At 31.1% G+C, this 25,799-nt stretch overlaps 1 protein-coding gene across 10 annotated transcripts; it reads left to right on the top strand.

The window, feature by feature from the left end:
- Positions 1–1,088: 1,088 nt before the first annotated feature.
- LOC143242747 (RNA polymerase II-associated factor 1 homolog) lies at positions 1,089–25,408 on the top strand. 10 transcript variants are annotated; one of them, XM_076486232.1, is made up of 7 exons: positions 1,089–1,208; positions 2,675–2,937; positions 8,430–8,496; positions 8,812–8,913; positions 11,675–11,780; positions 17,677–17,745; positions 25,157–25,408. In XM_076486232.1, the coding sequence occupies exons 2-7, from the start codon at positions 2,913–2,915 to the stop codon at positions 25,184–25,186; spliced, it is 399 nt and encodes a 132-aa protein (XP_076342347.1). In that variant the 5' UTR covers positions 1,089–1,208; positions 2,675–2,912; the 3' UTR covers positions 25,187–25,408. The 10 variants fall into 10 exon arrangements, with proteins under 10 accessions (XP_076342347.1, XP_076342338.1, XP_076342337.1 ...); XM_076486226.1 differs by lacking the exon at positions 1,089–1,208 and adding an exon at positions 1,232–1,781; XM_076486229.1 differs by lacking the exon at positions 1,089–1,208 and adding an exon at positions 1,232–1,781 and having other exon boundaries at positions 2,597–2,937.
- Positions 25,409–25,799: the final 391 nt, after the last annotated feature.

Below are 25,799 nucleotides of genomic sequence, written 5' to 3'. Positions count from 1 at the left end.
AGAGTAACTTGGCCCGGCATGGCCAAGTGTGTTAAGGCGTTCGACTCGTAATCCGAGGGTCGCGGGTTCGAATCTCGGTCGCACCAAACATGCTCGCTCTCCCAGCCATGAGGGCGTTATAAGGCAGCGGTCAATCCAACTATTCGTTGGTAAAAGAGTAGCCCAAGAGTTGGCGGTGGGTGGTGATGACTAGCTGCTTTCCCTCTAGAATTACACTGCTAAATTAGGGACGGCTAGCGCAGATAGCCCTCGAGTAGCTTTGCGCGAAATTCAAAACAAAACAAACTTATATCTGCTTTATACTCACGGCCAACATCTTTGATTAATTTGAATATTTTCACCCAAATTAACACAAAAGACTAGAAACCATGTCTAAAAAATTATGAAAAACATGTCAACAGAAGTAACTTTGAACTTCTATTACAAAATAGCTGTGTTTATTTGTCTTGAAGCAAAAAGATACAACACTTTTATTCATGTACACATAATTCAGTAACCCATAACATACTTTGGGGGGAAGAGGAACTCACACTGTACTTCATTTCAATTAAAGTGTTAATACCAATACCAGCCGACTTTAGAATACATTTTTCTCAAGTGGGTTTTTCCTCATCATGAATCAGTACAACGATTTCTTGCTGGTTTCATTTCCATAAATTTTGTTTCTAGTATACAGTATTACATTGGAAATGGCCCCTATCAAGAACTCGTACAACCCAAATTAAAAGAACATCTGTATTAGTTTTATATTATGATTTTATTTCCTACAGATACAATTGTACCGCTTTAGCCTCTCCAATCGTAATTAACAGAAGCAGTGACTGAGGGGTTTTCGGTTGGAAACAAGTTGTGTAAAGGAACTGCTGTATTATTTCGTTTCTGGATATAATAGTACAGGTTTTTCACATTTGTAAGAGATAAAATAAATTTTTCATACATTTGGGTTGGGTTTTGACAGCAAATATAATTAAGCAAAAATAATAATTTTTAATGTTAATTCTATTATAATATCTTACTTCTCTTTTTATAAGACGAAATATCAATATTTTTTAGGCTTCTTGTTCTTCACTAACTTTCCGAAATTCTTTTCGCTACGTTTAACGTTGCTAAGATACTCTATAGTATAATCAGTATTGACGTCATTACTTGCAAGTCATTGTTGAATTCTACTTGGTAGATGTCCAATCACAGTCATAGAAAATATGCAGGTAACAATACATATATGTTATTCATTTTTTTAATGAGTGTTTTCCCACAAGACATTAAAAGAAAAAAATTGGATAAATATTAACAAAGAATTGGGAGTTCGAATCCACCCGTTACATAACATGCTCGCTCTTTTATCCTTATTAATGTGTATTCTTTCATTCAAAAGGACGTTATAAAGTCGGTAAATCCCATTTTAACCGCTCAAGAGTACGAGCCAAGTACCTTAAGCACCAAGATATGCCAGGTCGCTATGTGCTAAAGAAAATTAGTGGCGAAAGTATTCGAGTTTTATGTAGAATTTTGGAGAAGTTAGAGGCAATGAAAAGAATTGTAGATTATGGGAAATGGAAGCAGTAGTCAGAGGGTGAATACTTTATTAATATGAAAGGGATATATCAGATGACAGTGACTTTCAGGATGATAGAAAGAGTGCTATTAGTATTAGAGTAAAAAATAATGAATTTACTTGTTATGAACCTATTATGTTGACAAACAAATTTCAGAATTTGGATTCTGCATATGAACTGTTGGAGAGAATGAAAACAAAAGGATCAGAGAAGGATATGGAAGTTGTAGGTGATTTATCGACAAGATATATGGTTAGAATAATCTGTTGGTAAATGAGGACAAAATAATTAGATTATGCTATGTGGAGAATATAACCAAGAATTAACTGTGTAAATGAAGTTATAAGTAGGTCACTAGGGTTAAATGTTAGGTTTAGGTTTTAGTAAGTAAACTGTAAGGATGAGCAGACCGACTGGACTTGTATCGATCAAGTTCATCGGAAGAAGGGAGCTTTAGGAATGGGTGGTTTACATTTAAATACTGTAGCAGCTGGCTTGTTTTTTAAGACTATTAACTCGGCTATAAGGGAGGTTTTAAACTAAACTAAACAGTGGTGAGGGCCAGAAAAAAAACTTAACACAAAAGGAATACGAGGAAATGAAAAATTTAGCATGGTAAGTTAGTACAGAAGTAGTAGAAAAGGATAAAGTTGATTATTACTGTTGTAATGCTAGGAGTATAAGAGAAAAAGTATATGATTTTGAAGCACTGGTATTGGAAATAAATTTGGAAAAATTAGTTTTTCAAAGGAGATGTTTGTAAATGATGTCCATAAATTTACAGAAAACAAATTCATTAGGAATTTTGAGTAATTCTTTTAAATTTTAATTCTAAGTTGAAAATTGGTGGAGACTTTCAAAAGTTTGAGTTTACTCGGGATTGATTGGACATAACTGTTCTCATCTTTGTTCACAACTAATTATTTTGTGAACATCATTTCATTTTTATTAAACTTTTTGCTACTGTGTTGTCTTAATGGATTACACTGACTATGTTACAAGTTTTCATTCTTTTTCATGGTTTTCCTTTGTCTGTAAAGAAACAATGTGTGGATGACGCTTTCACTGAAGCTTCATTTTTCCAGAATCTAAAGAGAGAAACATCTTTTCCTTCACAGGGCCTGGAGATCAGAGTCAGTTAAAGACAGTGTGGCAATATCCATCCTATTCTGCAAGAGTGATGTTAATTTGGAAATAGTTTTGTCTAAAATGAAGATCTACATATATGTACACATCCAAACCTCTTTAATTACTTCAAAAGAATATTGAGACTGTAAGTCTTCTGATATGGTATGCTTAAGCAGCTAAACAATTCTTAATCTTTATTTACATTCACTTCTGAATATCCTAAAGTAAATGCGACAGAAAGGACATAAAGCAGGTATGGTTAAGTGTTATCAACTGAGAATTAGTACACTCTCTTATTAGGGATATAATAATGTATATAAATGTTATGTAACATTTTATAAAGTGATACATAATACAGTTATGAATATTGTAAAATATATTTTAAATTTTAATCTCCAATAGCTGTTTACCTATAAGTCATAAAATAAAAGGTTTTGTTCCAAAATATGATAGTTGCATGTAGATTGCACAGGGTATATCCCAATAGGCAATGGGTATATCTAGTGTAGAGTGCAACATTAATTTGCACTTTGATGGATTTTCATTCTGCCTCATTGATTTTCAAGTGAAGACCATGAGGACCCTTTTACTGTGGCCTGTATAACACATTCCCAATGCTGTGTTTTTTAGTGGAGTTTATCAACCATGTACAGTGTGACATTCCTAGCCACACTATACATGTAGCACTTCTGTGAGCCAGTTCAGATTTTGGACTGTGCTTAGGTGAAAGTCTTGAAGCTAGTGAGAAGTGAAAACATTTGTATAAAGACATACCTGATTTATGTCCCCTTCTGAATGTAAAGAAAGAACAAGGATAGTTTAAGCTGCTTAAGCATACCTTATCAGAACACTTACAGTCAAAATATTCCTTTGAATGAGAAAATTATGTGCAAATAGTCACGTATTTGTCACCAATATAATTTCAGTTTGTGTAAGCAAATTCGAAAATGCTAACATTAAAATGAAATTCCAGTACCTCAAATTTGAAGGCATTTGATGCTCTTTAGTTTAGTATTGTGGAAATATTTTGGGTTTTTTGGCAGTGTAGAAAATAGTTGAGCAAACCTTCACAAAAATAAAAAATTGTTTTAGCTGATGAAAATACATGTCAGTGACGTAGGAGTGGAATGGAATCAATGTGTCTTTGTACATATGCTGACATTATGAGAAGGTCAACTTGCAGAAAGTGTAGAGAAAACCTGTGAAAGGAACTGTTAGTATCATCTTTAGTGTTGTAAATTTAATATTTTAAAGTCTTTTATCTTTGGATGGAATGGTTGAATTGTGTTAAATTCAAGTAAATGACTTATTATTTATCACAAATGTACTTTTGTTAAAATGGTTGTGTATGTTGTTTGAAAAATATTTGTTTTACCTTATTTAATTAGAGGTGTAGTACAGATTGTGTGTGTTGCAATGTATTTATCTTACTATGGCTTATGTATCATGATATGATAAATATAAAACTATAATAGATCTACCATCTGACATCAAATGTAAGCTTATAGCAGTCTTTTGTCAAAATATCAGAGATTGCCTGTTGTCACTCAATAAATCTGATGACCATTGATGCAAATGACCCCAAAATAAAACATGTTTAACCAAAATTACTACAAATTTAAATATGCAAGATGATATATAGAAATACACTTATGATAGTTATCTAATTATGATGTTGCATTAATTTCGTTCTTGAAAGTCAAAAGGCCTCATTTACTTAATTTGATATCAATATATTATACTTTTCTATAACAGAGTTCAAATCAGTTTATTTATAACACTCATAACAAGCTTACACTTAGTTATAATGTTATTTGTAAAAACTATTCTGCAGTATTTGTAGTGCTTATTTCTGTAGCTTAATATAAAGAAACAACAACATTTAAGCAAATATTAATCATTTTCAAAATTACTTGTTTTTGCATTGAAATTATTGCAGTTATATTTATTTTAGTATAAAAACAAAATGTTTGATACTCAAAATAACCATGTTTTCTACAGTTATAGAGTGTGCTAGCCTTGGTTTTATTAGCACTGACAACTGTGTTTTAATGCTAAACTACCAATATTGTTTTACAAACATAGACCTTATAATTAAATATAAACCCTAAGCTATATTTTGAAATAAAAATATAATCATTCTGATAAAACTTATTCTTCTTAAATTTTATACAAATCCATGTTTGCTATGGTTGAATAAAACACAACTAAACATGTCATATGTGTGATGTATATTTAAGGATAAAAATGTTTAGCTTTGTTCCTTTAGTATTTATCCTTGACCAGCATTACAAGTGAAAGACAAAATTCCATGAAACTGTTATAATTTAATGACAAGTAGTAAATTGAATGATATCTTGGTTAATAGTTATTTTAAATATTAAAAGTTTGTTACCCAGAAAGGTTAAGATTTTTTTCTTTTGTTTTATGTGTATACATGGTTGTTAAATTGTGTTATATTAGCTGACATTACAGTAGTTTTATTAGTTGTTGATGTTTTGAATCAGGTATTAATATTTCAAAATTATTATAAAAGACACTCATTAAAATATCTAACATCTACTCATAGCCCCATAAAATTAACAATTGAGTGCTAAAACTCACTGTGAAGTCTGTCTTAAGATCTCTTTCACAGTTAAAAGAACAAAATATATGTATGTATATAAATAAGATCTAGGCTGAATATTTTTATAAAGTGATATTTTTTTTAATTTGTTTTAATTTCAAAGTTTTCTGATCATAGCTGTCAGTTCTTCTTATATTGCTGTTGTAAATCATATACTAGAAAATTAGTTTCTTGTTTGTGTTATGATATGCCTTAATATTTCATGTTAAATCTCAAATAAATATTAACTTTGTCTTTACTGAATTAATTTTAACATTTTTAATGTTTGTTAATAGAAGGAGGTAAATGAAGTTAATGCAGTCGATTTGGTATTGGGCTTGTAAATAATATAATGCAAAATTAGTTTCCTGTTTAAGTTATTTTATTATATGCAGCATTGCTGTTATTGTGCAGGAAGTGGCTGGCTTTGTTCTACATTTTGTACCTTAGAGCCTGGATGTTTGGCCTCTTGCTTTTTAACTTATTTTTTCAACTTGTTGTGTCTTTGGAAGATTTTGTTCAGCATTTCCAACAGCTTTCTTTTACTTTTTGTTATTCAGATGAGGATCAGATAACTGTAGGATAATTCCATGTCAAATCATCAAGGGGGCTGGAGGTGACCCCCACAGAATTCCTCGAAAAATTTCACATGTGCTCATTTACCTATATAATGAAATATTGCCAAAGATTAGATCAGTATCTCTAATAGTTTCTGATTTACAGCACTGTAAAATCTAATTATTTTTTTTTATTTGTGGCGAATTCGTTTTCGGGCAAACTTGGCTACCTAAAGCTGCAACAGTAATGGTGGTAGAAGGCTGAAATGTGCTACACTGACTGAATTAATCTCACAGAATTCAAAAATGGTCTCAAACCAAGTTTATCTCTCTGAGGATTTGCATAGTGAGGCTGTAAACTCACCTGAAAACCAAAAATCATAAAAAACATTGGTTTATTTAAGAAGTCATAGCTCTTAAGACATAATATGATACAAAGCTGAATTTTGTTTACAAATTTCCTATGACATATCAGTTGATAAATAAGCAATTGTTGTAGTTAAAAGTCTATTAGATCTCCTGTAAAAGAATGTAGTTGCATGCAACTTTTTACAATTTAACTAAAAATAGCCCTACTTCTGGCCACAGTTTGACCATGTCACCAGTTATTCAGCCTTTTCAGATTTTACCATATATTCTTACATCTCTGAATATGATCTACAAAAAACAATCAGGATGGTGTTCAACCTACTTTTGAGTTATAATTTTTAAAGTATCCTGTGACCATACGTTGTTTACTTGAAAAAAAACAAACTTCAATTCAGGTGTGTTACTGTGTGCAAATATATCCATACAATTTTGAAATAATTTATGAATACCATTGAAATATTGTAATCAGACTTTACCATATATTCTTACATCTCTGAACATGATCTTCAAAAAGTTCAATGTTGTGTAAAATAATAAATTATCAAATTTTAAGTGTCTGATATGCACCATTGGGCAAAGAACCACATTCAGGGCATTCAGTTCTTTCTTGTCAATCAGGAATCAGTCCTGCAGAATTGTGTAAAGTTTGATCTACTTGAGCACTATGAAAATGCAAAACTGTGGTAGGTATTAGGTCACATCATAGCTTTATTCCCCACTCTACCAACACATTCTATATGAGAAGGTTATCAGATGATGATGTGTACACAGTTGTAACTGTTGGTAGTAGCAGTGAAAGTGATGCTACAGCAGCTCAAATGGAGTCTAATGATAGCAATGACAATTATCAGCCAGGGAAATATGTGGCATGCTTATACGATCATGAATGGTATATGGGAAACATAAAAGATAGATCCAATGAACATTCCGATGTGTTGGTGTCATTTATGAAGAAATCAAGAAACGAACTGTTCTCATGGCCTGCAAGGTCACATAAAGATGAAAGCTGGATTCCTTTCCAACATATTCTTTGTCTGATAAGTGCACCTACCTTGCATGGCAGTAGTGCTTGCCACTATGTTCTAAGTCAAAGTGATCTCAACATAATCAAACTTGAATTTTATACTTTTACAACATAAGCAATTAAGATATAACCCATACTATCCAGGAACAAAATTTGTGTTTCATAGTGTAACTATTCAAATGAAGAAGAAAAATTTTCATCATCATCAAATATAATAATTTAAAGCTTTAAATGCAATTTAAATAGTGAATCAAAATCCATTGGTTCCCAGTGGGTAAATTGTCATGATTTGGATCCATTTATTCATTCTTTTGATGGTATAAATGCTGGACTCGCAGATAAATTTAGTCTCATGGATGAATCTAAAGAATATGAATTTTTTTTACTGCTATATTTGATCAAAGTATAATGAGTCATATTTTGTGAGAAACACATATTATGAGTTTTAGAGATCCTTGAATTCTGAAGAAAGTTAAAGTAACACTCCCTCTACTTCATGAAGTAAGAAATGGGAAGATACAAAGTATTGAGGAAATTTACACTTTTTTTTGCTTTGTCGATGCTTATTTCTCATTTAAAAAAAGCACGTGTTGGTTGATTATTGGAAGAATGACCTCTTGTAGGAACTCCGGTTTTCCAAAATACATTACTTGAGATTGATTCATGAAGATTTTAGATATTTGCACTTTGAAATAACAAAACCAAATGCAAATGATTGATTATATTATGGAAAGGTCATATATATTGATAATTATTACACAAGTCTGGAATTATGCAACATTCTCTTTGAAAGTAAGACATGCCTCTGAAAAAGGGAGATATTAAGAAGAAAGGAAATATTTTAGCAATTCAATGGAAAGACAAATGTCGTGTTACTTTGCTTACTACAATACATGAAGGTGAAATGAAATACAGTGGAAAGGATGATTACAAAACTAAACAACCAATAACTAAACCTGATGTGGGTTTAGATTATACTATCAAAATGAGGCTAGTTGAAAAAAGTGACATGCAAATTGGATAAAATGGTTGCCTTTGTAAATGTGTGAAATGGTACAAGAAGCTCTTTTTTCACCTTATTAATATCTCAATTTTGAATTCGTATAAAATGTGTCTAGTAAATACTGGTGAAAAGTCATCATGATTTTTATTTTTAGTAGTGATAACCATAACTTTATTATTTTTTTCAGCATCATTAGACCTTGAAGATGAAAAGCTTCTTGAAGAAGACAACCTTGGACCACAAGATTCCAAAAGGTTTGTTTTGTTCATCGACAAACTGGTTTAAGTATCTTTGTTATATAGGTTCATTGGTATATCATGTAAAAAAAAGTAATGTGATAACAACATATTTGCATGTGATACCATCAGTTGCATATTTTCTGATTTTCTTCATTAATACAAGTAATATATGAATTTTGTTGTTTTAGTAATACTTGACAAAAGTTGAAATTTTTGTTTTCTGAAGTTAAGTAAAAAGATAAAACTGAATGATTATTGAAGTATAACCTTACTGTTCATTTTCTGAAAGAATTTAATCAAAGGTATTAAGATAATTTATTGTGTGCCTAGATCACGACATCACAACAAAGCTGGACCTTGGCTGAAGAAAACTGAGTACATTTCTACAGAGTTCAACAGATATGGAGTTTCTAACGACAAAACTGAAACAAAGTAAGTGTATACACGAGTCCTGAAAATGGAGTATATTTACTTGTGCGTAAGAAAAATTAGGGTGTAATATAATGCTCTTGGTATTCTGTTTATATACATTTATATTATTTGTAATTTTGACTGTTGCTTTTCCATGTGTTATGAAATTAATGTCTTTACTTTTTTTCTCATTTTAAAAGTATTAGCTTCTGGTATTATTATTAAATACAAAAGCAAGTTCTGTTACTTCAAGATCATTATTCTGTACATCAGAATGCATGTATAATTACAACTTTCCAATTTAAGTTTCTTCTACAACAGTCAGTTCTTATTTAAAAAGCTAAAGCTTATTTACATACCAGTTAGGTATATGTATTATGTTTCATTATGTTTTATAAAACTTTGAGCTGTTGTAACATTAACACAGTGTTCCATTTTTTCTCTGATCTTTTTCACTGGATTCATTAAACAAACGTGTAAGGTAACAGATATTTTCCTTCTTTAGACAGCTGTACTAAATGTTTTACATTACTATTTTCTAAGCTAGTCCTCAATCTGTTTTTAACTACTTAGCTTTTGATATGGGCTAGGTGTACTGCACTTAACTGCTGAGCATTAAAGTAACCAAGAGATTAGTGATGCAATAACTTTTGATAATGTAAGCATATATTCATTAAATTTCATGTACTATTAGTACATTTTACGAGTCTTTGGAGATAAAAGTTGAGTTTTAATTAAGTACTTTTAAAATAAATTTCTCCAGGAACATGTGTAGTCAGTGTTGACTGCTCTAAGTTCAAAGTGAGTTTTATGTTAGTGTTAAAAATACTTTTATGCATCCTAGAATTGTCATATTTGGTTTGCATAATTTGTGAAATCTCATAAATAGTTATGATTTTTTTTAAAGGAAATCATTATATTTTAGCTGTTAATTTCTCTACCCTAGCTTTAAACTAGGTTGATCAATTTGACCAACCTCATAACCACAATAAAAATCAGGAAATAAATCTAAATTACTTTTTTTCTTTCTTGAGTGACTGCAGGTTGTAACAGGAAACTGTATTTGTTTATCCTAAATATCTTAAAATTAATAACTGTATACACCAATTTATATGTTTTATTGATATTTGAATCATGTCTTACTAATAATTCTGTCAAATAAGTTTTAAATTATTCCATTAACAAACAGCTCCCATTATACTGGTATCAAATTATTTAATGCATGAGCTGCCTGCTAGCATACCCTGTGTAGAATTTTTATGTTTTTGCTTCATTATCTTACCTAATCTTGCCTGATCTAATAAGTTTCTAATTTTATACATTTTACTTACTTTTATAATAATAGTTAAAGAATACTCATGAAAAATAAGAAATATATTACTTACCTGAGTCTTCTCTTTGGCTGTTGACTGGCATTGCATCAGTATAGTTATTTATGATTTGTTGGTTATTCAACTGTTTATATAAAACCTTACAAATATTTTGTTTGGTATCATCCACATTAGAAATTTTAAAAAACTTAGCAATCTATGACCAGCAGCGACCAAGTTCAAAGGTCATAACTGGAAGAGATAATTGTTTGCTTTACTTTTTAGTTATTGTTCTATATTTTAAGAAAAGTTTCAAAACTTGTCTCTAAATAGTAATAATGTGTGTGTGTGTGTGTTTTTAATAGTTTAAATGTTACTGTATAATACAAAATATTAGTCCACTGAAACACAACCAAGAATGGGCCAATTTTATATTATTGGATACGGTAACATGATTGGATTACATTACTAAAAGTCTGCCAAATTTTATCTTATAGCAGTTTTAACATTTATCATCTGATTAATCATTCATAAACTTTAAAAAAATGTAATGAAAGTATAGCAGCTTAAAATGTTGAATAGGGCTAACATTTAGGTCATAACAGTTAGCATATACATGTATTGTTCAAGCATATATGTCTAACAAGAGCTAAAAGCTGAAAATATGTGCACCCACATGTTAAGGATTATGTATTGAATTGGTTAATGAGCAAACTTGTAAATTTCAACCAAGAAAATTTGTATGTCCTGTACATGCCTTTTGACATATTTTCAATTTCTAATAATATTCTTGAATCTGATCAGTAAATACACTGAAAAGTCTTCATTGTAAGTAGCTCTGAATGAGACACATAGGTATATATAAACAGTGATTTAATTGGTTGGTATTTCTCTGATCTGTTATGCTCACTTTATGTTCTTGCCTTATGTAGTCTAAAAATATTCAACTTCAAATGTTCTTAGTTGTCAGACAGTATAATTTTTGAAAGTGATTATACAGTACATAGGACTTAGACTATTTCTTGTATTTGAAATTGAACTGAAATGTTTTACACAGTTTACCATCTTAATGTAACCATTAAAAAAGCATATTCTTGAAATTCAAGTATATTCTTTTTCTTTTGAAGTATGTTTTTTCCAAACGTATTGATTTTTAGTTAAATTTAATTAGGTATTATCAGAGTTTTGAGATACCTGTCTTGCAGTTTTTACTTAATTATACTTTTAGTATATGCTAATTTACTGTTTTTTCTTAATATTTAGTTAATTGTCTTTTAACATTTGTGAAAATAGCTATTAAATTAAATTTTACTGTGATTTAAAAAACTACATTCTTGAAGAGTTTTCTTATTCTATAATATCTCTAAACATAGGTTTAACTGTAGTTACAGATCAGTCATACAATACACTCATTAGACTCACACTTTACATTTGTATTTCAATTATTGTTTATTTCACCTACCTTTCTGCAGAGTTGGATACAATGTCAAGAAATTGTTCAAAGAAGAAAACCTTTATATGGACAGAGAAAGTCAAATTAATGCTATTAATAAAACTTTTGAAGATGCCCAGAAACCTGTAAGTAGTATAATAACATTTTAGTAACTCTCCTAATACATTAATATATGTGTGTGCATGTGTGAAAATAGTCAACAAGCACATTAACAGTAAATGTATTTATCCTTCTACTTTTCTGTATGTTGTTAATATCACCTGATTTTTTGTCCTGTCTCAATGAGAGTACTTGATAAAATGCAAAGAACCTAGCACAAACTTACTAAATTATATCTCATTTCTGCTTAAATAATGTGGAATAATTTTTATATCTTATTTTTATGGTTTTTACAGGTTGGGAAGTTTTCAAAATTTTGTGAGATGTTGTTTTGAGATAACATTAAAATACCTTATTTAATATTTTTCAATATGTACTCTACATCTGTCCAATTCATTAACATTCATTTACATACTTTTTTTGATACTTTACTAATTGCAGTAGTCATTACTCTTAGCTATAAGTCACAAGAAAAATCAGAAAATTTAACAAAGATCTATTGATGACCTTGAATCTCACCTTTCTAAATGACATCACTATTTGTAATTTTTACTAACAATATTCGTGGTCAAATTCAGCTTATATTTAACAAATACAGTTTTTAATAAATAATAAGTTTATTTCTGTGAATTGTTTGAATACAATGAATTCAAATGTGATAAAAAATATTCAAAAAAAAGCAAGATTTAATCAGTACAAGAAATTAAAACATTTCATAATATTGAAATTACCTAATGACAGTTTTGTTTTTAACTGTTCCATTTGCTTTTTTTGTGCTGGCACTGACAAAGTGAAAGTATTAGACAGCCTATATAAAATATACAGTCCTCTACCCTATAGGGCAGTGATTAGTTTGGTAATGTTTGTCATCAAATCTGCCAAATAACCTTTCATGATCTTGTTGCTGAGATTTAAGGTTATTTATTGGTTTGCTTTCTGACAGTTCTGAGCTTTCTGTTAGAACAATAGAATGCACAGACATCTGATGTAAATCCCAGTAATAGTACACCTTAAAAAAATATCTGGTTCTCATTACCAGCAGAATTTTATCCTTGATCAGAATTCTCATGTTTTCAAGATGGTGGATGATACACAAGTCTTTGGCATGTGTTCCACTGTCCATTGGACACTTGCACTGTGGGAGGCATCCTCTCTCAGGACATAATACATCCTAAAGGTCATTTTCTAACTGTTTGTCTACATTTATTCATATTTTCTCAAGATATTTACAAAACTTTAATATACTTTAACTCAATGAGGTTTTTGTGAACTGCTTTGATGTACCTGTTGTTAAATTGCATTACAAAATAAAAACAAACTTCTAGGGGAAATACTTTGGAATTACTTTCTATAGGTTGTATAGCTTCTGCAACTAAAATGTTTTTTGTTCATTTTTGAAGTTATCAATGCTGACTGAAGGATGGAGACCATATTTCAGAATGATGAGAAACAAGTTTAGTAAAATATATTTTTTACTCAACATTTTATAACTGGTGCTTTTTTTCAAGGATCTTTGAGCATCATATGTTAAAAACTGATTTTAAATAGGAGTAACTGGTTAATATCCTATAAAATGACTTCTGTAATGTCTGTCAATAAATAACAAAAAAAAGTGGGTGAAATTTATTTTTCTTGAATATCTTGTTTTTATATGTGATATATTTGAATTTGCAGCTTTGAAATTTCAAAAAGATTTCATTGTAATATCTTTTGCTTAAGTATTCTACATTCTTATAAAACATTTTGTAAAGTATTTATTATATAAAATGTATATTTTATCTTTGCTTTAAATTGGAAAAGTAAAACTGAAATTACAAAAATTAAGTATGATGTACAGGTGGCAATGCTAGAAAATACACAAACAAGGGAGGGTTGTAATATTAACTCATAGCTACTTGTGTAGGAAGTTTTGTATGTTTTTTTGTATTCAACCGCACCTTGTTTCTGTACTTTCTAGCACTGCCATCTCTACACTACACTATACTTATTTTTTTTAAAAATCTTTTGTTTGCTACTTTATAAATTGGAACTTTCAAAACAACAATTAAAGAATTTGAAAATTGAAGTAAATGGGAAGTATTTTAATTGTTTTTCAAAATAATGTCTCACAATAAAAGTTCTGAAATTTTTAAAAAACAAAAAAATACTACTAATAAGTCAAATTATATGGTTTGTTGCATGCAGAATCTTCATACATTACTTAGAACTTTATACTGTTCTCATGCAATTTAAGTAAATATTTCATTGTAAAAAGTGAAGGACAAGGATATCAGTTATATTTTTTTCAGTAAAGAAAGGGTAAACATTTCAAGAAGGTCACCATTTGAATGAACAAATCAGAAATGCTTTGTGCTGTGCCTAAACAGTCCAGTTATTGATCAAACTAGACATTTAGAAGATAAGTAGCCTAATGACTAACTGTGGGAATTTTATCTGAGTTGTCCCAACATTTTGGCTTCATAAAGAAATGAACCATCATTCAAACCAAGTTCAGAACTCAAAAGCAAAAACTTCAAGAAAGTTGACTGTTTTTTATAGATGACTTGCACTTCCTAACTGGATTACATGTTTCACAATGGAAGCGGCAAGTGTCAGTGATATCATTTTCTATAAGCTTTTTAAGGGTCACCCTCCTTTACTGTATGGGGATATTCATATAGCTTTACTTGCACTAATTACCATTTCTGTGTCAACTAGATTTGCAGTAGTTATATCAAGCTTTTCACATGTAAGGAAGAAGCCTACATCAGTAGTTTCAGTGGTACGAATTCAACCAGAATAATTTTCAGAGATCACAGCTGTCTGTGGATCAGTCATGACTATGCCAAGCACCAAAGAGATCCACTATATGAGCTTTACATCAGATAAAACCATGGGATGCCATGCTTGAGGAAAAAGTATCCATTAGTAGCTTTGCTAATATTCCTTCAGTCAAATTAACCATTAGAAATGCCAGTATCTCAAAATGCTTGAACTCAAACAGGCTTTCCTTCCACCAATACCATCTGAATTTTAACTCTGGTCTTTTCAGAGCCTCGATGAATAGTTTTTCATAGCAGCATGAAGTGTTTCTTCTCCACATCTCTAGGTGACTTTTTGAACAAGAGGGATGAAGTCCATGCTTTGACAGTAAACTAAATGCACATTTTGAGAGGAATTATTTGTAAAATTGTGTAAGGTAAGAGAGGGAGAACATGCAATTCTATAAAATCCCACAACAGTCACAGGAAGTCATATAAAGCCACAACATAAATTAATGATGTCCATGTTGGAGTTTGGGTATTGAGCTGGTGAGTATAGGAGTCCAATCGAATTCCAAGATATGGTGATCAGTTTGTTTCATAAAGGACTGAATGGCATTTATTATATGATGATAAAATTACACTGATAGAAAGTGAATTTTTGGTTGGTGTAGAACTCTAGTTGTTTCTTCTTTGTATCAGGTAGTTCAAGTAAAACCACTACTCTAAGAGATGAATATGGTTGTCTCTAATCTAAAATTAGGCACTGGTATCTAAGGTTTAGACTTGTTGTGGAAATTAAAATCGGCGTGACCTGTGAAATAAGCTTTGGCCTTTTAATGAAACAATCCAGTGCCAACATGTTAGCATAAATATCTTCAGAAAGGAGCACTATTACTTCTCAATCTATAAGTAGTATTTCAGATTCTTTTAAAAAGCCAGTTTAGTGTGTAGTTGGTGTTTGATGTGGTAGTGGAACCAATATGTGAAACACATTGTTTTTGTCCATAAATAAAGCTGCATTTGTTCACAACACCAAAGGCTTGCTTTGTGTCAGTACTAATCTGTAATTACAGGGAAATGGCTATTCATTTTGCTGCTAAAATAATTATCAGCTCATTGAATGCAATGGAAATGACTAGAATAAACTGTTGCTTGTGTTGCTTCAGATGCATTGTGACCAAGGACAGATCCATGGGTACCTAAACATCTGACATCACTATTTGAGAATTGTACAGATAATTTGGGCTCGTTGTAGTAACAAGAACATAGTAAATATTGAATAAATTTTCCAACATGTATGTCGGATCTTATAGCCAACTGTATCCAATATCAGTAACATGCGCTACATAGTCAATAGATGTATCTAAGTAAGTGTAAACAGTATGTGTGTATCTAGTACTGAAAGGAAGTGTATGTGGTTAAATCTTTAGTGTGTGTCTGGTCATAAAAGTCTGGTCAAAATAGGGTATTCATGTACATACTGGAAGATGTCCACTTGTCTAATGCATTACACCTTGCTTCCAGGAACTTGCTAGTGAAACAAGAGCAGATGTAAACTGTTCCCAGATTAAAAAAGTTTTTATAAACTTTTGTTGTACCATTTGGGTTGCATAATGTACTTGCCATTTTGAGAGTTTGACAGAGAGGATTAGAGTTGGATAAATGTCTCATTTATATGGATAACATTTTAGTGTTTTTTTGTAGACTACAGTATACAATCAATGGTTTTTCAATAGGTAAAGAAAGCATGCTTGAAGTACATATCAGAATAGTATGTGCTTATATGTACTCTGAATTTCTCAGTCACATTTTGAGGGGGGCATTGGAATGTTTATGGATCATAACAGTAAGGAACAGCTCCATCTTGTGAGAGAATATTGTGCAATTTCTCCAGCTGAAGTAAATTTTAGGTTGACTATCCAAACTGTTCAGTCAATCTAATGGGATTTCATTGTTAACAAATATTCTAGTTAATCATAGCAGCATTGTCAGGATGGAGTATAACATGTTATCCTGTGTATACAAAGAATTAACTACTGTCATCTTGTATTTGTCAAACCATAGTATCACTGATTGTATGGTATAAAGTTTACCATTCAAATGAACCATATATCATTTAAATGGCTTATGAATTTCAATAATGTGTAAGAGATATCCACATTTAGAATTACAATGCTGTATGAGGACAACCTTGTACGTTTTCACTAGGTCAAGCAGATGGATTGTCTACCGAAATAGTGAAAATCCAGATTCTGAAATACATTGCAGCAGCAGTGACAACAACCATATACTTTATGATGATTTCCTTGTGGTTGTACTTCACATTAAAAGAGCTCTGGCAGGAGCTTTCCAAAGATTGTGATCTAACTTGAGTGTTACTTGTCATGCAACAATAAGAAGGGTAACTATTAAACATTGAAGAACGTAGTCTTGGTTCCCATACCATTATATGAGCAATTACAAATGCAGGTAGTGCATACTATAGAGTAGTGGTTTTGAAACTGTGATATAACTACTGGTCCCCAGAATTCTGAGGTAGGAGATACTCTGATGCAAAACTGAAAGCCATTAGTTGTGCCAATGTATGGAACTAATTTTTCAAGCTACACCTGCATTAAGGTATTACAAGAGAGTTTAAACTCCTTGTTAGAGTTGTATGGTCAACTTTATAGAAAATAGATGTAGATAGTTCTTTACTGGAGATGAATAAAAGAGATTGGTATGTACAGTTTTTATCAGTTACTATATTAAGGAGTCAGTGTTGTTACTTCAACACAGTCTCTTGCTAATTAGTGGAAAACATAATTTTGAGCAACCAGATTGTTCAGTGACTCAGTTTTAACAACCAGTACACAAATATGTACTTTTTTTTGCATATTTAAAATTATAAAATTTACCAAGAAGAAAAGTAAATCTAGTTTATCATGTAATATTTTTTACTTGCCACTAAAATAAACCATTTTGATTGATTTCTGGGATGGGTAAATAGAAAAATAAGACTTGGACATCATATAATGCTGATTTGTAGTGTATGTCTTGAAAACAGCACACTGAATCAAGCCATTTACTTATACAATAGAAAATTGTTTTACAGTTCAGAGTAAATAGAATTTTATGCAGCATATACGATCTATACAAACAGTGGCAATATATATATATATATATTTTTTTTTGTTAGATTGAGAAACATTTCAGTAAACCTGGAGTCTATCCACTGGAAGTATTGCCTCTATTTCCTGACTTTGAGGTTAGTATCAATAATAGCTTTATTCAAGAGTGTAAGTTATCCCTATTATTATTAATAATTGTATTACCTAAACCAATAGGAAGTATTTATAAAATAATAATGATCTTAGCCACAAGAATGGAAACTTACCCTTATTTAACCCTTCATACTCAATGCCTAAAATTAGTGTGCCAAATCTCAACATCAACATTTCAAAAATTGTGATTTAGAGCCTCAAATTACCTCCAAAATAAAACTGTAAATGATATTCTGATATTTTAATTATTTGTTTGTTTTTAAGTTTTATTAACATTTGTTTCAGATGAAGTACTTAAAAAAGAATAGAAACTGTTAGCCCTAATTTTTTCCCATTATAATTTTATTGTTGGTGGTACGTATTAAATTTCACACCTATGCAAGTGCACTTTGTTAGTAAAAGACTTTAAGCCAAAAATCTAGTAATTTTATATTTGTTTAAGGCTATCTTAGTTCATATAATTTGAAAGCAGAGAATTTGATCATGTCAAAACTCTAAAAGGCAACTATTCCCATGTTTTCTTTTGCAATTTTCAAATTTCTAAATACATTTTGAGACATCTCAAAGTTAAGCAGGGTTTTGTCTTATAAGTTATTGAAAATTTATTATTTGTATGCCATGAAAAAGTAGTAACTTAACAGTTTCCTTCATTGTTTATTTATTTATTTTATTAACTCTCACTACAGACTCAATATAATATACATGAGTTAGTCTACATATTTGCACATGTTAAGTGTTTGCACTATAACTTTTGATACAGCACGTGTCTTCACAAAATTTGGTAAACTTTAGGTAAAGATTATAAGTTTTTGTACACAGAAAATCAGATTTCTAATTAAATATTTTTACTAAATATTTGTTTGTGAAAATTGTTTTGTTACTAGTCCAAGTACAAAGGGGTTTTGTGTTATAGTTAAGAAAACTATTCTTCGTTGTAAAATCTTGGATATTATTTGCTTAATCTCTAGAACCTCCTAAATACATTTCAAATGTTTGTTTTAGTAAGATTTGACATTTCATGTTTTTTCTATACCATTTTGGGGTCTATGAACTGACCAACATCATAACCATCATAAAAAAAAAATAGGAAATATAAATTATTTTTGTTTTCATGCTGGAATGATTACATAGTATAACACAAAAATACAAATGTTTAGTTTAAGTTGATTAAGTCTCATAATGCTATATATTTAATATTTTATATTATGTTGATCCTTCCAGTCATGCCCAGCTAACATTACATAAATTGCATTGATGAGGTGCAAGTGTACTCATGATATGTATTCAATAATATAAAATTGACCTTTAGTCTTCTCTGTCTTGGCTGTGTTTTAGTGGAGTAGTATTTTGTAATATACAGTCACATTTCAATTATTGTACATTATATATGTATATAAATTATTACTATTTAGGAATAAATTATTAAACTTATGTTTATTGAAATATAAAACAATAAGTCAAGAAATAAAGCATACAATTGTCTGTTGTCGCTAAGACTTGAAATTGGTTGCTGCTGGACATAGGTCGCTAAGCTTTTTAAAATTTTGAATGTGGAAGATGTTAAACAAAGTTGTTTTTTTTTAGGTTTTATATATATATATATGTGACATCCTTTGACCCATGACTCATCATAAAAGTAACTGTCATGGGCATTTTTTTCCCATTGAAATAACTGTTGTATATTTCAAGGCCATTGTAAATATGGGTATCATAAAATTTGGCTTTGAACAAAGATAAATATTATGAGGTCTACTTTAAACATGTACATAAAGTTGTAAAAAAGAGGACATAGATAACTTTCACATTTTAAAATAGTGAAGTGAATACTGTATTTAAAGTGGTTTTAATGTTTTAGACAGTTTTATTCACTGCAGCAGTTCTTTCAACAATGCCTCCTAGTGACTCAATCTTATATCTGCAAATGTGAAATTCTAAAAACTGGGTTTCAGTACTCATTGTGGGCACAGCACAGATATTCCATTATGTAGCTCTGTGGTTAACTACAAACATCTAAATATTTCAACAAAATAGCCTAGAGCATGATGTCACTAGGCATGCTATAGTATATGTACAAAAATTGGCTTTCAGGTCAACAGTTGCAGGTCATGCATAGCCAGGGGTGTAGATCCTGGGGGGATGGAGGGTATACATCCCCCCTTCATTTTAGGTAGGGGGTATAGTGCATACAATCATCCCCCCCCTTCAGTTTGGTCTGTTGAATTGTTTTATTGCATCACAGACCTACAAATTGTGTGTTTGTTCTTGTGATTCTCGTGTTCTTACCAATCGAATTAAATAATTAGGCCTAGATGTAGGCATTTTCAGTAGCCGAAATGTACATCTTCAATATAGGCATGCTTCTAAGCTTTTCGATCTAAGCGATAGTTCATAAGTATCAGACAGTAGACCTAAGTATACATGCAAGTATCGTGGCAACAAGATTACTCTGTAACTGCATGTTTACAGCTTTCAGGTTCACGTAATCACAGATTACCAATTTGCAAATTTAACAGTCCACATAAGTGGTTGCAAAAATCATCCCCCATCGGGGTATAAAAAAAATCTACACCCGTGTGCATAGCTACATACTAATAGTTATATAGTTATTTTTATTGTATTACAAATCATCATTTAACTAAAAAATCAAAATTATAATTTAAAATATCTCAAAGTGAGCAAGGTGTGTTTGAAGTTTCTGTATTTTAGTTACTGTGACTTTATTACTTATTGACTCTCACAATCCAAGGCCAAAGGTGGCATTATACTACCCACTAGATTATAAAGGGTTACACTGGGGTGTTAATTTTATCTGAGCTTGGGGTCATTTTGGTAATATGACATATTGTTAATCTAAGGGCTTGCATTTTACATTCTGTTGCAACAGAAATGTCTTGCATTTTGGGGTTGCTGATGTACTGAAATGTTGGTTTTCAAACCCCACTATTCAGTCAGATGACAATAGGCAAATCTTGCCTAAGAATTGTTGTGCATATTGGTTAATTTTTATTTTACAGTCTTTTCTTTTTATCACTCTTTATTCAAAGTTTAATGCCACAAATCCTGTTTTAAATCTTTACTTATGAACAAATTAGTAACTTTTTTTGCTTCCATGTAATTTCAACAGTCACAATTTCAAATGTAAATCATTAGAAAGCATTCTCACATTAAAGTACAATCACAAAGATGCCAACTATTTCAAATGACTGAGCATAATGATTGTAGACAGAGTCCTTTATCATTTGTGGCTACTAGGCCTGACCAATGTCTCTAAGCTGTTTATTATTATATTATTATTATAACTATTATTATTTATTACTGCTATAGATTGCTCATTTATAACTGTGTTTTGTGTATTTAATAAATAAATTTAAAAAAAATATTTTGAAATTATGTCTTTTATTTAGTTCAGAGTAACAAATGTACTGGTAAAACAACACTGAACATGCACAAACAGTAAGCAGAAAAAGCCTTTGTGTAAGGACTAGTTTATATCATGTTTATGATGCTTATTGTAATAGTTTTGCAGCTGTTGCAGCCTTTGCTTTCATGAGAATGTCTCTGGATGGTTGGGAGTTACAACAACATTGTCCATTTGACTGCATACACATCTTGTGCATTATAATACTGCTCAAAACTGAGGTGCTCAAGTTTGGTCTGAACTTGCTTTTGTTTTTAGTCACTAAACTAAATATCCTTTTACTGTCAGCATTAGAATGGAAGATTGTAAGAATTCCAAGCATAACCCTACACAGAAAGTCATACTTCTGGTTACCATTTCCATCCTTAACTGTAGACAGCTGAACCCAAAACTTGTCAACATTCAACTGAAGGACAGTTTCTGAGAAAATATCAATTTAATAGTTCAAATATTGCCCTTCCAACTTGTCAATAGTGTTGTGCTCATGTGTATTTGCAAGGACAGAATACCTGTCTGTGAAGAAGTGTAGAGAAGAGAAATCTTTGCTTACTTTCAGTTTTGGATCAGCAACCTCTGCATGAATCAGAAGTTCATCATTTAGAGGGAAATGTTTCATCATGTAATTTGTAGCTGCAATATAGTATTTATTGACACTGGTGTAGAAGCTGATCAGGTCCAGGTCCTTTTCATATTTAACAATGTATTCCTTGGCAGCATTTCCAATAGAAACTGCCTCATCAGATTTGTATAAGGATTCATTGTTGTAATCAAGTTCAGTGATGTTGCCTTCACTGGCTTGATGTATCTGACAAGTATATTTTTAACTTGTGTAATCAGAGTTCTATGCATAATGTGTATGCAAGGTTCTTCTCTTTGCAATATCAAATTGGCTTTCTCAAATAAAGGAATTGCCGACTGAAGTAAAAGACAAAATAACAAGTTCATTTTGTTGTCCAAGAAACTGTCAACTTATCTAACTTGCTCTGCACATAACTTTTCTTGGTTACTTCCTTGCTAGCTTTTGTTTTCTTCTCTTTTTTTTCATTGATTGTCTCTTCTTTAGTTCAAGGTCAGACTGCCTAAACATATATTGAGTGATATCAAATGTTTCTTTGTCTGTTTTTGTGTCCCTGGAGACTGTTGTCTTGTGTCCCTGTGTGGCTGAGAAGATATCTTGACTGTGTCCCTGTGTGGCGAGAGGGTGTCTTGACTGTGTCTCTCTGTGTGGCTGAGAGGATATCCTGACTGTTAGTCTTGCTACCTGACTGAGCTGCATGCCTAGCTCCTTTGAATCTAGTTTTTCCTTTCACAGTGAAAAATACTTCTTCAATGGCTTCCACATGTCCAATATTCTGTTGAGGCACATCCCAAGTGATAGCCATCTTGTGTTAACAAGTTGTAGAGTTTTTCTTGTTTCTTTGTCATACAATCCTTGAAACTCTTTGAAATGTTGTTTTCTGCTAGCACTTTTGTCCAGAAAATAGTAGATATATATCAGTATATCAGAAACTAGGCAGGGCAGTTTTCTGGAAGCTTTCTGGGCAGCAATATTCATGAGGTGACAGGCACAGCCCATGAAGTAAATGCTGGGCTGTCATCTTGAGATGTGTCCCATCACACCTTTACCTATACCAGCCATTGTCTGAAGAAAACTAAGACAGATTTCCCATGGAATTTTCCTCTTTGTCAGTTCATGGTCCAAAAGCTTAAATATTCTTTCCTGTTGAAGCTTCTTTCCATTCCACCATTGTCAAAAGAGAACAAACAATTTTTCCAAGTAAAGGGTCAAGATATCGTACAGCCACTGGATACAGTTTTGAGTCATCCATATCTGTGGATCCATCTGTGGCTAAACTGTAAACACTGTTAGTAAGTATGCTTGAAATCATTTTGTCATCTTCACAACCAAACATTTGTACAATGGCTGTAGTTTTAGTTCTAGCACAACCATATTTTTTTGCTATATCAGTCTGGGAACATTTTTCTGAATAGATGTCCTGCATGATCGGCTACAGCTATGGGTAAATTATGAGCAATGACGAATTACATGAACATCACTTCTGCATTTATGGTTTCATATTCTGAATTTTTACTCATAAATGTCGTTATCTGCATCGTTTTTGTCTTCACCTCAGCCTTTTTATGGTGAGATGCTAATTTTGTATGCACCACAAAAAAATCGATATGACAAACTGTACAAAACACATAACTGTCACTGACTTTTGATGCAATGACCGAAAATTTTGCACTATACTCTTTTTCTAAATTTTTGATTCACAGTTTTAGTCCTTTAGATTTGCCAGAAACAAGACAATCTGGTGAGCGAGGCCTCTTTTTTTTTTTTTATCTTGTGAATCGATCACATTGGTGTTTCTATGCCAATAGAAATACCCATCTACACGAGCTTGAGTGGCTGACAAGCACTGATGACGTAACTATAGATTCCCCATGTACCCAGTATGGGGAAGCACCACACTCAAACTATTGGTAGAGGTCAGAGATACAAATATTTTTTATTATTTCAAGCACAAACATGATTATTGCAAGTAGCCATTTGGACTATGTCTTTATTTATTATCAAAATTTATCTGTATCTCACTAGAAATTTCCTTTTCACCCCTTTCAAGCCCTGGGGAACAATTTATCACTTTATTGTATAGGCCTATATAATATATAATAATTTGGGAGTTGCAACAAGTTGTAATATTTGTCTGGATGAACGTATAGTCATAATGGTTACGCTCAAATCGTAATGGTTGGCATCTCTGCAATCAGTGTTTACCATTTTAATTGTAAAGCAAAACTTGACTTTAATTTTACTTTACAATTATTTCTAACATTTTACATTGCTAGTGCTTTGTTTGCATTATTTGTTACTTTATAAAGTGAATGGATTTCTCTTGCTGTTCTCCTTTATTCAACTACTGTAATGTAAATAACTGAATCCACAAACTAGACTTTGTATTTCTAGCTATTGATCACAGTTTTATTCTAACACTTGATGATTAAAATAGTATAAAATTGTGTACTGTGTAAACTCTTAATTTAATTCAAATATAATATTATCCATTGAATTGGCACAATGATGATTTGAAATTTCTATTGGCTACTTTCACAGTAATTTTATGATCTATATAGCATATTTTACTGAGATAACATGTAAATGGAAACCACAAGTATACAACATATTTTATTTTAAGTCTACTGACCTTTGATGAAGTTTTGATATCATAGATTGTAGAATGTAAACATGGTAAAGAAAGGCTAAGTGTTTTATAGTATGTTAAAACTTCATACAAGTTATTTTTCAATTAATAATCTATGAGCACAGCATATTAAGGCTTAACAAATGATCCAACTACTATGTAGGTAAAATAATATGTTTTAAGATAGAACTCAGAGTTGTTGTCTTGAAAGGGTGATTACAATAAAATTTTGAAATGACATCAATGTGCAATATTAATGTTTCTTTAAAATAATATAAAAAAACCTGAACTTACTATTTCAGGAAAGATGTTATGAATAATTGTTATTTTGTTGTAACTTATTTTATATAGGTTTTAATAATAGAAGCATTAGTTTTTTATAAATATATTGTTAATGAAGTTGTAAAAAATGATTAAAATGACTTTTATCCAGTAAAGTCAGAACACACTTCAACAGATTATAATTTTCATTATGCTTTTTGACAGGTTTCCTTATTCATAGAATCTGTAAATTAATCATAGATCATAATATATATAATCCATGTTTTAAAACTTAAAATTACAAAAATAAAAATTTGGTGAGAATTTATGCATATATTTTAAAGATGTTATGCTTGAAATTTAAATTTTGGATTCATGTGAGTAGGATCTTACCTTATCATTATGAAATTTCGCACAAAGCTACACGAGGGTTATGTGTCCCTAATTTAATAGTGTAAGACTAGACAGAAGACAGATAGTAATCACCACCTTGGGCTACTCTTTTATCAGCGAATAATGGGATTGACTACCGCATTATAATGGCTGAAAGGGCGAGCATGTTTGGTGTGACGGGGGATTTGAGCCCAAGACCCTTGGATTACGAGTCAAGTGCCTTAACCACGTGGCCATGCCCGAGCATTGTAAAAAGTTGGATTTATACTAGTGAACATATGCAAAGATATCCAAAGGTACTATCATATTCATGATGATAAGAGGTAAAATGCAGTGGTAAGTTTGAGGTAACTAGATACAGTTAAAATACACGATAACTTATTGTGGAGGACTCAGAAACTGGATTTAACTAGTCTGTATAAAATGGATCTTTAAAACTTTAAAATTGATTTTGAGATTAGAATCTCACAGTATTATTGAAAAAAAAATGTTATAGAAGGAAATACAAAGTGTAACAAGCAAAACAAACGTTGGATGTGTCGCTTTTCATTTTTTTTAATGATAATTTATGGTAATTTTTTTCACTAATTCGTCACCCAGCAATCAATATTAGAGACATGACAGAGGTTTGGTAAAGCACAACATGAAACTGTTTGGAAAGTCTTTCGATGACCTAAGTCTTTTACTATCAGTTAAAGTAAATAATTTTGTGTTTTAACGTACAAGGTAACAGTAGTAAAACTGTATTAAGTTTACTAAC

Source organism: Tachypleus tridentatus, unplaced genomic scaffold, assembly GCF_004210375.1.
Source record: "Tachypleus tridentatus isolate NWPU-2018 unplaced genomic scaffold, ASM421037v1 Hic_cluster_2, whole genome shotgun sequence".
In the NCBI taxonomy this organism is placed as follows: domain Eukaryota; kingdom Metazoa; phylum Arthropoda; class Merostomata; order Xiphosura; family Limulidae; genus Tachypleus; species Tachypleus tridentatus.
Note: the sequence above shows the minus strand (reverse complement) of the source record. Positions and strands in the feature narration are given on the sequence as shown.

Excerpts from the sequence above, each read along its gene's own strand:
- LOC143242747 (XM_076486221.1), top strand. The coding sequence starts at position 1,692 with ATGTTGACAAACAAATTTCAGAATTTGGATTCTGCATATGAACTGTTG. Across the intron at positions 1,786-8,429 it reads GAAGGATATGGAAGTTGTAG|CATCATTAGACCTTGAAGAT; the intron begins GTGATTTATCGA and ends TATTTTTTTCAG. Across the intron at positions 8,914-11,674 it reads AACGACAAAACTGAAACAAA|AGTTGGATACAATGTCAAGA; the intron begins GTAAGTGTATAC and ends ACCTTTCTGCAG.